This window comes from Oncorhynchus tshawytscha, linkage group LG15 (genome assembly GCF_018296145.1).
Source record: "Oncorhynchus tshawytscha isolate Ot180627B linkage group LG15, Otsh_v2.0, whole genome shotgun sequence".
Lineage (NCBI taxonomy): Eukaryota > Metazoa > Chordata > Actinopteri > Salmoniformes > Salmonidae > Oncorhynchus > Oncorhynchus tshawytscha.
Window position 1 is genome coordinate 18,330,442 of NC_056443.1, and position 15,993 is coordinate 18,346,434.

The following is a 15,993-nucleotide window of genomic DNA, read 5'->3' on the forward strand; positions in this document are numbered from 1 at the left end:
CCAACCGTAGCACGCGCTCCAGCAGGTGTATCTCACTGATCATCCCTAAAGCCAACACCTCATTTGGCCGCCTTTCCTTCCAGTTCTCTGCTGCCTGTGACTGGAACGAATTGCAAAAATCGCTGAAGTTGGAGACTTTTATCTTCCTCACCAACTTTAAACATCTACTATCTGAGCAGCTAACCAATCGCTGCAGCTGTACATAATCCATCGGTAAATAGCCCACCCAATTTACCTACCTCATCCCCATACTGTTTTTATTTATTTACCTTTCTGCTCTTTTGGACACCAGTATCTCTACCTGCACAGGACCATCTGATAATTTATCACTCCAGTGTTAATCTGCAAAATTGTAATTATTCGCCTACCTCCTCATGCCTTTTGCACACAATGTATATAGATTATTTTTTTTTCTACTGTGTTATTGACTTGTTTACTCCATGTGTAACTCTGTGTTGTTGTCTGTTCACACTGCTATGCTTTATCTTGGCCAGGTCGCAGTTGTAAATGAGAACTTGTTCTCAACTAACCTACCTGGTTAAATAAAGGTGAAATAAATAAAATAAAATAGGTTAACCTTTCCTTTAATGATGTTAAACACTCTTGAAACTCGTGTCTATACTTGCAGTAGCCTACATGCCTATATAACAACACCCTGTAACCTATCCTATTTGTAGATAATTATTCAGGAACTTTCAAAAACAACATACAACAAACTATAACAAAACCAAAGTGGATGTATAATATCAAATTTGTCAATAGAGACAATGTAGGGGGATTAGTCTGGTGTTATTGTATAAATCATTCCTCCTTTCTTGTCCATGTGACAGTTTCGGGGTCATTACATATAATTATCCTCACACCTCTGCTTCTCTCTCTCTCAGGGCGTGTTGAGACGCATCTGCCACCCTCAAAGCAGGTGTTGATGGGCGATACATGACGTTGATATCCGCTGAAGCCTACTGTTGATGATTCTAGACCGTAGCGGTAATCTACCGCACTGCTGTGCGCTCCCCGACTACTGTTGCCGCGTTTGCATTGGTGACAAATTAGCAGCACATTTATACATGACAATGCGCAGCGCGACGGGAGGGTAACGGTGAATAGAATAAGGAACGCGTTTAGCCAGTGTGGAGTGTCGAATCTAGCACGTCATTACTAATATGTTAACCCCGAGGGAGGGATAGTGAGAGGTTTTCGCACCTCGGATAATGCGCGATTAGGGCGATCAGGGGCAATTTGGTGATTTGTTGGGGATTAAAATAAATCAATATGGCTTTACCACACGGCGATAAGAGGCTGATAATCACGTATCAACAGGCCAGAAATGTTTCTTTTTACCGTGGATATCAAAACATTTATTATAGTACTTTATTAAAAGTGAGTCATTCTCACAAGTGTTTTGGGATATACAGCGCCTTCAGAAAGCATTCACATCCCTTGACTTTTTCCACAGTTATTGTGTTACAGCCTGAATTCGTGTCACTGGCCTACACACAATACCCCATAATGTCAAAGTGGACTTATGTTTTTCGAAATGTTTGACTAATTAATTAAAAATGAACATCTGAAATGTGTTGGGTCAATAAGTATTCTCTCCCTTTGTTATGGCAAGCTAAAAAAACTTCAGGAGTAAAAATGTGCTTAACAAGTCACATAATAAGTTGCATGGACTCTGTGTGCACTAAAAGTGTTTAACATGATTTTTGAATAACTACCTCATCTCTGTACCCCACACATACAATTATCTGTAAGGGTCCTTCAGTCAAGCAGTGCATTTCAAACACAGATTCAATCACAAAGGCCAGGGAGGTTTTTCAATGCCTCATAAAGAAGGGCACCTATTGGTAGCTGGGTAATAAAGCAGACATTAAATATTCCTTTGAGCATGGTGAAGTTATTAATTAAACTTTGGATGGTGTATCAATACACCCAGTCACTACAAAGATACAGGTGTCCTTCCTAATTTAGTTGCCAGAGAGGAAGGAAACTGTTCAGGAATTTCACCATGAGGCCAGTGGTGACATTAAAACAGTTACAGAGTTTAATGGCTGTGATAGGAGAAAACTGGAGATGGATCAACAACATTGTAGTTACTCCACAATACTAACCTAAATGACAGAGTGAAAAGAAGTAAGCCTATACATAATACAAATATTGCAAAACATGCATTCTGTTTGCAATAAGGCACTAAAGTCAAACTGCAAAAAATGTGGCAAAGAAATTAACTTTAAATCCTGAATACATAGCGTTATGTATGAGACAAATTCAACACAACACATCACCTAGTACCACTCTTCATATTTTCAAGCATGGTGGTGGTTGCATCATGTTATGGGTATACTTGTCATCGGCAAGGACTAGGACGTTTTTAAGGATAAAAATAAACGGAATAGAGCTAAGCACCGGCAAAATCCTAGAGGAAAACCCGGTTCAGTCTGCCTGCCAACACACACTGGGAGACAAATTCACTTTTCAGCAGGACAATAATCTAAAACGCAATATCAAATATACATTGGAGTTGTTTAACAAGATGACATTGAATGTTCCTTGACCTAGTTACAGGTTTGACTTAAATCGGCTTGAAAATCAATGATAAAACTTGAAAATGGCTGTCTAGCAATTATCAAAAACCAACTTGACAGAGCTAAGAGGAATTTTCAAAATAATAATGTGCAAATATTTTACAGTCCCAGTGTGTAAAGCTCTTAGAGACTTGCCCAGAGGGGAAAAAAATATTGAATCTATTTTGAATTCAGGCTGTAACAACACAAGAAAATGTGGAATAAGTCAAGAGTTGTGAATCATTTCTTAAGGCACTGTAATTCTTGAAAGTTACATTTCTCTTTATGATTTATTTATATTAACCCCCTAGAGTCATCAAATAATATTTTCCTCTGACACCCTTTACCAGAGTGGATGTCAGTCACTCAATGTGCATTTAAGAAATGTAGCATGGCATCATAGCCATTGAGTACCACTCAGGGCAGGGTATATCTAAACCCTATCTGAGGTTTTATTATCAAATTAATTTGCGCCAGACCAAATAATGAGGATCAAATGCTATGGAAATCACACCCAATAACACTGGGTTTGATGGAAAGGAGGGGAAATGAGAACGAACAGAAATTAAGTGGGATGAAATCAACTAAGAAATGGGGTTAAAAAAGAAAGAAAGATAGATTAGAGGGTCAGAGAAAGAAAACACGACAGAAAGAAAGGAGAGAATAAGAATGGAGGGAGAGAGTTGAAGGAGTGGAGGAGGAAAATGAGAAAAAAAGGACAGAGGAGAGAGGGAGCTGGCTGAAGAAGAGAAGGGTGGTGTGTTTTTGGTGCTGATGGAGAAGGACATAGAGGGATGGAAGGAGGGATGGAAAGGAGGGGGGTTGTTCCTCAGTCATCTCTGACAGGCCCATTGAATGGCCCTCTCTTCTCATGCTAATATTGCCTTCAGTCTCCCAGCCATCCGTCACAGCCCAGAAAGACCTTGGCAGGCCCTTTACGAACCTCCCACTCGCATAATCGAGCAGGGGGAGAGGGAGGTGGCAGTTGGGGGTTACAGACAGATAGACCCAGAGCAGTGAAAGTGGTTTGGGTTAGTCATTGGGCCACCTACACTGTGACTGAGTGTATACGTATAATAACATACAGAAACATAACATGTGATGAGGTGTCAACCAAATGTAAATGTATAGGGGAGTTGGGAAGTGGAGCACTCAGACCTGTCTGTTTGGGAAGGGGAAGAGGTGGAGTGAGTGAGTGAAGGGACGGGATGGAGGGAAATGGTGTGTGTCCTGGTGTGTTGAGGGATCTTGAATAAAGATGCCTTTGGGCTTGAGTAGCTGCTGCTATTATTTAGGTTACATAGGGACGTTGAGAGAGATGATGGTAGATTAACTAACCAACAGGCTTGCAAAATACCAACCATTAAAACAGCAAGATCATTTAAGGATGGCTGGTGAGTAATCAACATGTCTCTGAATGGACCGAGTCATTCCCTCTCCAAAAGAAACACTCACAGACCCAGCAGCACATACATATGGCTTATTGGGTCTTACTGGTGTAGCTAGAGCTAGGCTACACATTCTGATGAACTTTTGCTGACTTGGACTTGTTCACATCTAACAAAACGACATCTTGTGGTCATCAAGCAAAACTACACCTCTAAACTCAAGACTTCATATATAAGGACAGGCTGTGAAAAAATGACTGAGTCCGTAGCTAATATGATATCTCCTTTCCCCTTTTTCTTAATGTATAATTGTCACATACACGGGATAGCTGCAGTGAAATGTGTTGTTTTACTAGGTCAGCCATAGTAGTACTGCACCCTTGGAGCGAATTAGCTACTGATATATCTCAAATCACTTAATCTGAAACAAAAAAATCTTTGATTTAAAAGGTTTGATTTCTGAAAGTATTTTTACAATGCTTTTATTTCCCACACTACAAACTGGCCAACTGTGACTGGAACGTAAGCCTAGACAAAGTTAATGATGCCTAATATGTCAATCTGTTACTATGTATTTTCACCAGACACACTTGCAACAAATCAACCCAACTCTGAAAGTGCCATGCACATATCACAGGGAAATTACTGTGTTACAGAGGCTGTGTTTACACAGGGGGTCCAATTGCTTCAAGACAATAGGTCTAGTAATACCAAAGAACCATGGCAAGTTCCAGTACCATGCAGGTATCACATAAATGTAGCAATAAAGTGAATGCTTTATGCTGTTTAGATCTTTTAATATGAAGTCTAATCACTAGACACGAGAAACTTGAAAAATATCTACTTCCTTAAAGTTGCCATGTTTTAGTCAGCCTCGTTTGACCTTCCTCATAAATATTTACTAAATTCAAAGTGTTATTTTGTAGTTGTCCTTGTCTGACCTTTCGGAACAGGATAGTACCACTAGAGTTAAGGCAAAATCGCAGTGGCCTATTCACAAGACCGATACAATTAGTTCAAAGTAGTTTTAAAGTTCGGTAATCTGACTAGGTTGTTGCCCCCTGGTGGCGATTTTAAACAGTACCAGTTTTTGTAACCCACCAAAAACTGCCATTCCCTTGAGCATGGAACTTTACCCCTATAAAATTGCTTATTCTGTGCCAACCTGTCCAACCAAATGTGCGTGTAAAGCAGGTTGCATGGATAAAAGCACAAGACAATTAATTACTTACCTTTACTCTTTAGGAAGTCTCACTTTGTCCATAAATCATTCAACTGCCCCAATGTGAAGGTGGATATGAACGCGCTTGAACCACAATGGCAATTTAAGGTGGAAAATGTCAGAAGTACCTGTTTGTAACCCACCGTCACTCAAAAAGCCTAGCAATTTAAAGAGATTGCCAAAGAATCTTGATCTACTTCGAGTAGGATTAACTAGTTGATATAATTTGTGTCCAGTACACAGTCAGGAGTTGAGCATTAGCACTGTTTCACAAAACTAGCTTCATACTGGACAGAAAGAATGGTTCCCAGTAATTAATCTGAGACAAGTTGATATAGGGTCTCAATATCCAAAGCATCCATTTAAAGCAAATATTAAGGTTAACCTAAATCTGAAATTAGATATGAATGCACATTGTAACCCACCATCACCACTTTGAAGTACAACTTAATTTATCAAATAAGGCTGTTTGGTATATGACCTCTACGTGAGGAAGTGGATATGAATGCAACTTGAACCATGGTTAACTTGTTAAAAAGGAGAAACACCTTTTATTTAAGACCATTAAAATAAATACTATACAGAACCCAATGTAGAAAAGTTGATACATGGCCTCTGTCTCAAAAAAGGTTAATTTTCATAATCACATTTTAAAAATAGCACTGACAAATCAATAAATCCCCACATCCCACCCAATGACAGCCCATATTTTTTTAGCTGTTGAAAAACAAAACAAAAACATGTTATAATATTAATCTCTATATACTCAATCATTTGTAGTTTGGTCCTTTACGTGTAAAGACCCCCCCCAACAGTTTGGTGAGGTAGGTTACAAAAGTGACACCACCCTTTCAAATCAGATAACTCTTGAAAAAAAAAAAAACCTGTCCTTCGAAACTCCCACAGCAGGGTTCTTGTGACAGTTCGAAACAGGGTATGGATTGTAAATCCCCTCCATAACCTATTCTGCAGTCAGCTCCCATGCAGCCGCACCAATAAGCAACATGTTTCAAACAAAAAATAATGCTACCTCACAACTTGGGACTATACAGGATAAAGCAGAAATATAAACAAGAGAATAGCACAGCAGAGAGCTCAGACATCAAGAGGAAAACATTTCATACTCATTCATGATTGCATGTTTTTTTAAGCTTTTTTTTCTATACAATTTATTTGTTGAAGCCCCTTAAACGAACCTTTAAATACCCACTGAGAGAATAGGGTTGGATACCAATTTCAGTATACATTGTAATCTTTAGAATCTGTATTCTGGCAAATGGTAATGTAATAACATCTCCAAGACCAAAAAATCCATGGTATAGTTTTGTTGCACACTTACTGAAGAACTCAAAACACCCACTGACTGTAGATCAATGATACACTTTACAATAGTAAGAACGGTGCATCCAAAATGGCACCCTATTGCCTACTGTGCATTATAGGGTATGTATGGTGCAGAATCAGACAGCCAGAGTCAGCATAAAAGCAAGTCCCCCCCATACACAAATGCCACTAAATTGCACCATTGGGGATAGAGTGGATATATCATAACTTGGATAGTCAGGACAGGGTTGAGTTGAGGGGGCACAGAAGCCATTATAGTAATGAATGATGTGGCCTCTAACTATATGAGTTCTTCTTTAACAACCATTATCAATTCTAAACTTAAGTCTGAGTAGCGCGATTGCCCCCATCATGTCAGGGAGTTGAGCTTAAAAAACAAACGAACCCATCAAAACAGAACACATTTTTGACTTTGGAAAGACAATGGGAGGGGTTAGGTAGGACTCAAATAAGCTTAACCGCAGACTAAAGGAATGGGCCATAAAGACCACCCCCACAGTTAAGAGAAATTGAGTTGGGTTAGAATACTAGGTCAAGGATCAGAATCATGGTGAAACAGAATCAGATTGCAGGGGAGGGATCTAATTGTATCCCAGGTAAAGGTGGTAGGGACCAAGGAACCTCATTTAAAGGGGCAGGGGGATGTTTTTGTTCAGTGTTTGATGAAGTGGGAGGTTGGGACGGAGATAGGAGGGGGGGACCTGGGGACGAACGAAATCCGCTAGAATGTAGAAACTAGATGAGGTCAGCCACGTTCATTGGCATCTCCTCGACGGTGGTGTTGTAGAATGTCTCGATGTCCCGCAGAGTACGCTTGTCCTCCTCAGTCACCATGTTGATGGCAACGCCCTTACGACCAAAACGACCACCTCGGCCAATCCTGACAGAGGAAGCAGAGGTTAGGTTGGACATTAGGTTTCATCTAAGGTGACATGTAGTTCAAATGCAACTGTGGCAGGTCGATATGATCCTTCATTGAATGTTAAGTGCTTTGCACCACTGGAAAAGAGCTATAGGTTCATGCTATTACCACCCCCCCAATTCGTTACTTAAATCTTGTGAAACCATTGAATGAAACCCGACGGAACATTGAAAGGATTCGCAATTTCAACCAACTAGTATCAAACTACATAACGCTGTATTCAGCCAGTGTGGAATCTGATCATGAGTTCCAGAGCCCTGAGGTTTAGAACACGCAAGCCAACAGAACGCTGACAGGCGGAACTAGAACACCCAGGGGGTTCCAGAGTCAGTTGACACGCATGGATTTCATCATTATACAGCCATAGTTTAGCATGTCAAACACATGGCTGACCTGGTATCAATGTCATTTGCTTTTACGTCAACCACATGAAGTCAGACATATTTCCACAAAGGACAATAAAGCCTAACGCTTTATGCTGGGAGTTATAGTATTAGAATCACCTGTGGATATAGTTCTCCCGGTTGGTGGGCAGGTCATAGTTGATGACCAGTGACACCTGCTGGACATCAATACCTCTGGCCTGGGGGACAAGGAGAGAGATGGGGGACAAGGAGTCCAAGGTTAAAAGGTGACTAAAGACAGGCTGATGGCATTTGGGACACAGGTCACAGTACAAATAGGCCCAGGTGGCCAATGACAGAACAGTCAGTAATACTGATGTACAAAGGTTGAAAATCAAGCGCCGTAAAAGACTGTCCTTTATAGACATCGGAGAAAGCCAAACTATTCTATGGAAATGGAGGATCATGCCAACTAATTAAACTGTTGAGCAATACCACCTAGACTAGAGGGATAGGTAGCACTGGAAACATTTATTGTGCAATACTTGCTATTTTGAATCAGTCAACAGCAAGGAAAGAAAGTTACATTAGCACAAGGTTGTAAACTGCTAATAAGTTGTGAGTAGGGACTGTAAGCCCAGTCACTGTGGAGAGCAGATCCTAGATTCTCTACCAGAGACCTTCATTCCAGACACAGCACACAAGCTGGGAGGAGAGTTATCTCTGGACTTAAATTAACAGGAAGTGGGTGGGGAACCATTACAGTGAGACACCGTCACATGGAACAGGGAAACTTGAGCTCGATGTCATTGCAGGAAGTGACTTACCAGCAGGTCAGTGGTGATAAGAACTCTACTGGAGCCTGAGCGGAACTCCCTCATGATCAGGTCTCTCTCCTTCTGGTCCATGTCTCCATGCTGGAAGAGGACATAATATACACATCTTAATAGGCATAGGTTATGTGGGTGTAGCTAAATGCTTGGGTTCCTAGCTCCTACAGCATAGTTATATCTAACAAATATAAAAGTAAAGGAGTTTAGGGTCAATGGTAAGCCATTACTATGTTTCGCTGAAAGACTTCAGGTAGATACAGGTGATATGAATCCACAAAGCACGCCATTTATGGCTATGAGATTCTAGACTTGGATATTGAAGAAAATATTACTGCATGATTACAGGAGTTGGGCTTGAGGTAACATCAAACCACTACACAACATGCAAATACTGTGCCCATCGCATGAACCAGCCTAGTCCTCACTGAACAGAGTTGACTGGGATGAATATGGACTTATTCTTTCTTCCCCTGGCAGATATAAGACTCAGTGCCATTAGAGGACACTGCCTTGCCCAGTTGACAGGGGAGATGAGGGCAGAGCATAGATGCATAAAAAGGAGTCATGCCATTTCTATGGGACAGCCTCACATTGACATAGCTATGTTATTTAAAATTAGATCAGAGTTGTTAGGACAGTATTCTTAGAATTTTGACACTGAACAAGAAACTCAAAGCCCTAGGGAGTCTAAAATGACCCATGACAGAGCAGCATTTAGTCAACTTGACACTAGGCAAGTCAGTTAAACTTTTCTTATTTAAATATTATTTACAATGAACTACAAAAAGCCATAGTTCAGTTACAGGGATGATTAAAAATAAAAGCCAAAATACCACAAGGGTCTAGTAAGAACATACAGAGACCGACAAGATAAATTCTCAAACCAAGGCTGTAGCCAAAGTTCACTTCAAGAGACGTGTTCATACATGCAATGATCCAACTTCTTTAAAGCGTCATTAGCCTCTTACCCAGAGCAGTTTAAGGCCACAGACATTCAAGTTTATCGTCTCTTACCAGAGCAGAGACGGTGAAGTCCCTGGCGTGCATCTTCTCAGTGAGCCAGTCCACCTTCCTCCTGGTGTTTATGAAGATCACAGCCTGGGTAATGGTCAGGGTTTCATAGAGGTCACACAGAGTGTCCAGCTTCCACTCCTAACAGGTGAGACAGAGGAACAGATCAGGGGATGACAAAGCAATGGAATATAGCGTTGATGCACCAGTTAGGCAAACCCATATTCATGCACATTATGGAGTTAGGGAAGATGTGCTGGGTCATTATGAGTGAACCCTCCAAAGTACTCACTTTCAATTTACACATCTCAACTTTCTTTTACCTTAGTCTGCAAGCCAACTCAACTTAGCCTTTAATCACTACAAGTCCCATGAGAAGTTATATATCATCAAAACTAATGCCCAAGAGCCAATAACCATTGCAGGGCATTTGTCCAATAGACAGGTGTGTTTTCAGGGCAACAGTCAGATCATGCCCCCAGAGCCCTGAGGCCCAGTAACAACCAGCTGACAGACGGCCAACCCAGGCCACAGGGAACCCCAGGGGATTCTGGGATCAGTTGACAAGCACAAGTTTAATAAAACAGTCTTTACCTTACTGGCAAGATAAGTCTTAATGTTGACCGTGGGGGTTTACACCATGCCTATGGTTCTGTGATGAGCCAAGATGACATGCTACTTAGTGGGGCTTTTGTACCCTTGGTTCAGTATAAGTAACCGAAACCCAGAGCTGGCAAGGTAAAAATGTGTCATTCTACTCTTGAACGCAGTTAACCCACTGTTACTAGGCCACCATTGAAAATAAGTATTCGTTCTTAACTGACTTGCCTAGTTAAATAGAAGGTACATTTTTAGTTCACTTCAATTAAGTTTAACCAAATGTTCACATACCAGCAGTCAGATGATGTGTTTACCATGTAAACACAATCATTAAAATGAGAAGCAAATGACTGTAGGTAAAGTCAAACCAAGCCTTACTCTAAACTCACCTAAGGTCTACACCTAAATAAATAACAATCCCATCTTCAACTGATCCTAGATCTGTGCCTACGGGCAACCCTCACCTCTTTCTCAACGTTAATGTAGAACTGGCGGATACCCTCCAGGGTGAGCTCCTCCTTCTTGACCAGGATGCGGATGGGTTCACGCATGAACTTCTTGGTGACCTCCAGCACATCCTGGGGCATGGTGGCAGACAGCAGCACCACCTAGAGGGGTAAGAGGTTAAAGGCCATTAGATAGAATTAACAACAGATACATTACTTACTTCCACTAGCATCCAATTCCCCAAATTGAGCACTCATTTTAGTCACTAGAGGGAATAGGGTGCCGTTTTAGAGAGCAATGGTCAACCACATGGAGGTTAGGCATGTTGAAGTCAATCAGCATTACCACAAACAGTCTACAACAGTTCAACCTCAGGGAAGAGTCAATGCCAACCTCAATCACACGAGTGACAGGTATGGTTGAGTGTGGTGACTTGTTGTAAACTGACAGCTGTGAAGCAAGTGAATAAGTTGTAAACTGCTATTAAGTCGTGAGGAGGGACAGAGAGCCCAGTCACTGTGGAGAGCAGATTCTAGATTCTCTACCAAAGACCTTCATTCCAGACACAGCACACAAGCTGGGAGGAGAGTTATCTCTGGCCCCCCCATACTATAGGGAGTGGGACAGTTTCAGTGTAGCGCCACTGCGTCAAGTTCATACTTCCCTTAAGCAATTAACCATGACAAATGTTTCTAGTAATGTCAACGACAGACAACTCTGTCAAATGTCTCAAGCTAAAGTCAGTACTACTCAGATTGACGTACCTGCGTGCTGGTGGGGAGCTTCTGGAAGATCTCGTAGATCTGGTCCTTGAACCCTCGACTCAACATCTCATCTGCCTCGTCCAGCACAAACATCTTGATGTTCTTGGAGGCTGGATGAGGGAAGACGTAGTGATGCAACAAGAACTAATTAAACATGCATATACAAATAATTTAGCTCCATCTTTACTGGTAGTATCACCACTAGCAATATTACACGGATGAAATCCCAAATAAATTTTTTCCTACTACTTCACAACAAAAAGTGCAGAGTCATTGAGTGCTGTATTCAGCCAGTGTGGAATCTGATCACGAGTTCCAGAGCCCTGAGGTTTAGAACACGCCAGCCAACAGAACGCTGACAGGCAGAACTAGAACACTCAGGGGGTTCCAGAGTCAGTTGACACGCATGGATTTCATCACTATACAGCTGTTTAACCACACCTGGTCACTCAAACGTATAAAACACCAATTCAAACTGCACAAGCTACATCTGATAATTGAGCACACGCAAAATAAAATATTGTAAAGCCTCACTCCAAGTGTAACTTCCACCATTGATTGTCAATTAAACGTTTGGTCAACCACTAGCCCAGCACTTACCCAGGTATTTGCGGTTCAACATATCGAACACGCGGCCAGGGGTCCCCACCACTATGTGAGGGGCCTCAGCCTGGAGCTTGGTAACCTCGTTACGGACATTGGTCCCTCCTATACAGGCATGGCAGGAGGCTCCCATGTAGTCACCCAGGGCCAGGATCACCTTCTGGATCTATTGAGGAAGGAGAGAAAAAATAAATAAAAAAGTATTAGATAAAGGGGTATCGTTTTGAGTTCTGATCAGTGACGTTTGTGTCAGAGGTGCAACTAGAATAACAGTTGGTATTGGTTTGAAAGAATGTCAGTTTAAGTGACAAGGTTATTCAATTCCCAATTCATCTGGCATCGGAGTATTGTGAAGCCGATTACAGGGAAAAATATTTGGCCTGGTTGACTTGTACATGTCAGGTTTGACCAGTACATTTCTGTTATACGCTATACAAACTGTTATAATGTGCAGGTGTTATAGATCTGTGCCCATAGCATGAACCAGCCTATTCCTCACTGAACAGAGTTGACTGGGATGAATATGGACTCATTCTCTCTTCCCCTGGCAGATATAAGACTCAGTGCCACTAGAGAACACCGCCTTGCCCAGTTGACAGGGAACATTAGGTTACCACACACAGGAGGCAACGAGTTTAGAATAGTGTGACATTACTTATGGTGTAATCTAGTTACATTTCTGTCAAGTAACGTGCCCATTCTCCCCCAGGACACACCTGCTGAGCCAGCTCTCTGGTGGGGGCAAGGACCAGGGCTTGGGTGCCCTTCAGCTCCATGTCAATCTGCTGCAGAATGGAAATGGCGAAGGTGGCAGTCTTCCCAGTACCAGACTGAGCCTGTGCAATCACATCATAACCTGGGAACAGGCAGGATGGGAGATTGTCAGCTCTTTATATAAAAGAAATGTGGCATACTATATTAACCCCCCCAGTTTGCATTTACAATACCATTAACGCCACAGCTATTTTGCGATGGACTTGAACACATGCCTTTTACTAGCACGTCAGCTAACAAGCATACACATTTAAGTATAACGAACCACCCACTATCAGTTTTTCAGAGTTAAATTCTCAGTAAATTAAAGTAAAAATGCACTACACTTGACTGGCCGTTACATCTGTGCCCATAGCATGAACCAGCCTATTCCCCACTGAACAGAGTTGACTGGGATGAATATGGTCTCATTCGCTCTTCCCCTGGCAGATATAAGACTCAGTGCCATTAGAGGACACCGCCTTGCCCAGTTGACAGGGGGCTTTAAGCAAAGCAGAAGTAGTGACCTTAGTTCCCTTGGCTATGCTAAAGGTCTTTAAGGTGACAAGTTCACGCGTTCTTAAGAGTTGAACTCCCTCATAAGGTTAATAACATTTAGACCCAACCATCTGAAGTGTGAGTGTGGTTGAATACTCACCCTTGATACAAGGGAGGATAGCCCTCTGCTGGATAGCAGAGGGTTTTTCAAAACCATAGGCATAGATTCCCCTGAGCAGCTTCTCGCCCAAGTTCATCTCATCAAAACTGTCCACGATCTCATTCCAGTTGCTCTGTAGAAAGTAGAATATAAACATGACCATACACTTATCCAGTGCGACTTGACGACCTACTGTTTTAGCAGCGAATTAAGCTGATAAAACACATCAAGTTAGAATTGGTGCTCTTGAATCGCTTTTCTTTTTCATCCAATTTACAAGCTGTAACAACGAAGCATTCACTCACCTCAATGATCCCATCTGGCTCCATGCCCTCAGGGCCATTATCTCTGGGAGGTCTGAAAAATATATATTTTTTAAACTATGACATTAGTAAATTCCATAAGGGACAAGAGCAAACAATCCTACACATTTTAAAAAGTAAAGCTGCCTTTAAGCTTGAAGACAAAAATCGTTAATTATAGGCTACACTGGACAGGCGATACTGTTCAAATGAGAAATTGTTTCTGGTGGAGACGTAATTTATACTAGAAAAGGATTACAATAAAGTCAGTTAACCGTTTCGTAACAGTTTTGTAAGTATTGCTAAACAGACGAATTTACAGACGAATTGCACAATGGAGATTGTGTAGAGTAGAACACGTAGAGTGGGCGGGAGGCATTTCCCGGAAAAACGCCCATGGTCGAAAGGCGGCCATTTCTTTTTCAGATATTTCAAGATGGTCGTTTACCAAGGCCCGAAATCCAGTGACGGCTAGCAGCATGCGTAAACGACGATTGAACGTGTAAAATACTTGTTTAAAATTACTTAGATGTTCAAAAACTGACTTAACGTAATATTACAATTGAAAGTAATCTCAGAAAATAATTATGGTTCACATGCGCTGGTAATCTACATGTTAAGCATTAGCCTGCTAGATAGCAAACTAGGCCCAATGTCGATCACTCCGAGTGAATTGGCAACCAGATCAAAATTAAGTCAACAAATCGCGAACATTTTTTAAACACAATACCTATCCACTTGGGATGTGATAAATACGTCAAACAAAACTAGCAATAGCAGGACAATAAGGCCTGCCATTGTCACGCCGGTAACTACGACCATGTGCGTGACATTTCCACCCCCCGCCCTTTGCTCGAGCCATCCTGCTGGACCTGCCCAAGATCTTTCGATTAATAAATATATCTACGTATTTTCAAAAGTGAGGCTCACTAAATTCACATTACAACACAGAAAAGCTACAACAAGTACGCCTATTCCGGAAAGGCCTAGGCTAAACTAGGCTCAAATCAAGTTCGTCACTCACGTGCTTGCCGAGAAGCCGGCACCGCAGCATATCGTACTGAAAATTGGCTAACGTTCCGGCAGCGGTTTTCCAAACATAAATAAAGCTTAATTCGTACGCTTTCACAACAGAAAATAAAATGCTGTCGATCGATGTTGGTTATATATTACGAGTAACTCGTTACTTAAAAAAGGCCGAGTTGAGGGACCTTTACACATAGTTAACGTAACCTAACTACATATAACGTTAGCATACAGGCTAGCCAGATATCTAACAAGTCAAATAGGTTCAACATTAACGCTTTAAACGTCGTATACATTTTCAAATAGTATGCGTTACGATAATAAATATTTTTTCTTTGAAATTTGATGAATTTTACGCAATACAGTTCCAAAAATGTGCGTTCTTTACTGTACCTGTCTTCATATTCAGCCGACATTATCACAAAGGAAGAGAATGTGGCAGAAACCTTATATATACGTCTACGTGTTGAGCAAACTAGCGATTTCATTGCAGCAGTGCCTTATCAATCAACTCTGACTCCACCCATTTTGATATATCATTGGCTAACTCATACGTCATTATAAAGCGATTGGCAGCTTACTCGCGTTTATTTACACTAAAGTTAGGCGGGATATAATACATAACCCTCCCATCGCATGTAACTATTGGGCAAAAGCACGCTTGAAGTCAGTTTTCATTGGGTATTTCCTTTGCAACGTTGAACGCGCTCGAGCACTGATCTTAGATCAGCGTTTCCGATCATGTTAAAAACTTCAACTTTCTAGAATGAGATTTCTGAAACCGATGCAGGAACAGATCATTTAGCACCACATATCACCAGAGCCACCCCCTGCAAGTCTATACGTCACTCCATCAGTCTCTCGAGTGGCGCAGCGGTCAAGGCACTGAAGAGGCGTTACTACAGTCCCTGGTTAGAATCCAGGCTGTGTCCCATAGGGCAGGGCACAATTGGCCCAGCAGCATCATCCGGGTTTGGCTGGGGTAGGCCATTATTGTAATTAAGAATTTGTTCTGATTAACAGTCATACCTAGTTAGATGAACATATTAAAAATATAAATTTTGCAAATTACAGTAATAATTAGATGACATGTCTCCTGCTGTGTTGCAATGAACACGTTGTACTTGTACCCTGAACTTTTTTGGAAGAACATGAGTCATTTACAGCATCACCACCTACCTAGACTTCCCTCTATTTTTAGTAATGGAGATA

General features: G+C 41.5%; 1 protein-coding gene and 3 non-coding genes across 4 annotated transcripts; all 4 read right to left on the bottom strand.

Annotated features, from left to right (window-relative positions):
• Positions 1–5,697: 5,697 nt before the first annotated feature.
• Positions 5,698–15,256, bottom strand: LOC112214542 (eukaryotic initiation factor 4A-I). The gene is made up of 11 exons (XM_024373358.2): positions 15,175–15,256; positions 13,759–13,810; positions 13,454–13,586; positions 12,759–12,898; positions 12,040–12,208; positions 11,440–11,549; positions 10,693–10,836; positions 9,632–9,769; positions 8,612–8,701; positions 7,944–8,023; positions 5,698–7,398 (listed from the first exon to the last, which is right to left on the bottom strand). Exons 1-11 carry the CDS (start codon positions 15,195–15,197, stop codon positions 7,254–7,256), a joined length of 1,224 nt encoding a protein of 407 aa, XP_024229126.1. The 5' UTR covers positions 15,198–15,256; the 3' UTR covers positions 5,698–7,253.
• LOC112215097 lies at positions 7,657–7,799 on the bottom strand. Its single transcript, XR_002948198.1, has one exon. It is a non-coding gene; the product is annotated as a small nucleolar RNA SNORD10 (small nucleolar RNA).
• On the bottom strand, positions 10,078–10,213 carry LOC112215099. Its single transcript, XR_002948200.1, has one exon. It is a non-coding gene; the product is annotated as a small nucleolar RNA SNORD10 (small nucleolar RNA).
• Positions 11,722–11,864, bottom strand: LOC112215098. Its single transcript, XR_002948199.1, has one exon. It is a non-coding gene; the product is annotated as a small nucleolar RNA SNORD10 (small nucleolar RNA).
• Positions 15,257–15,993: the final 737 nt, after the last annotated feature.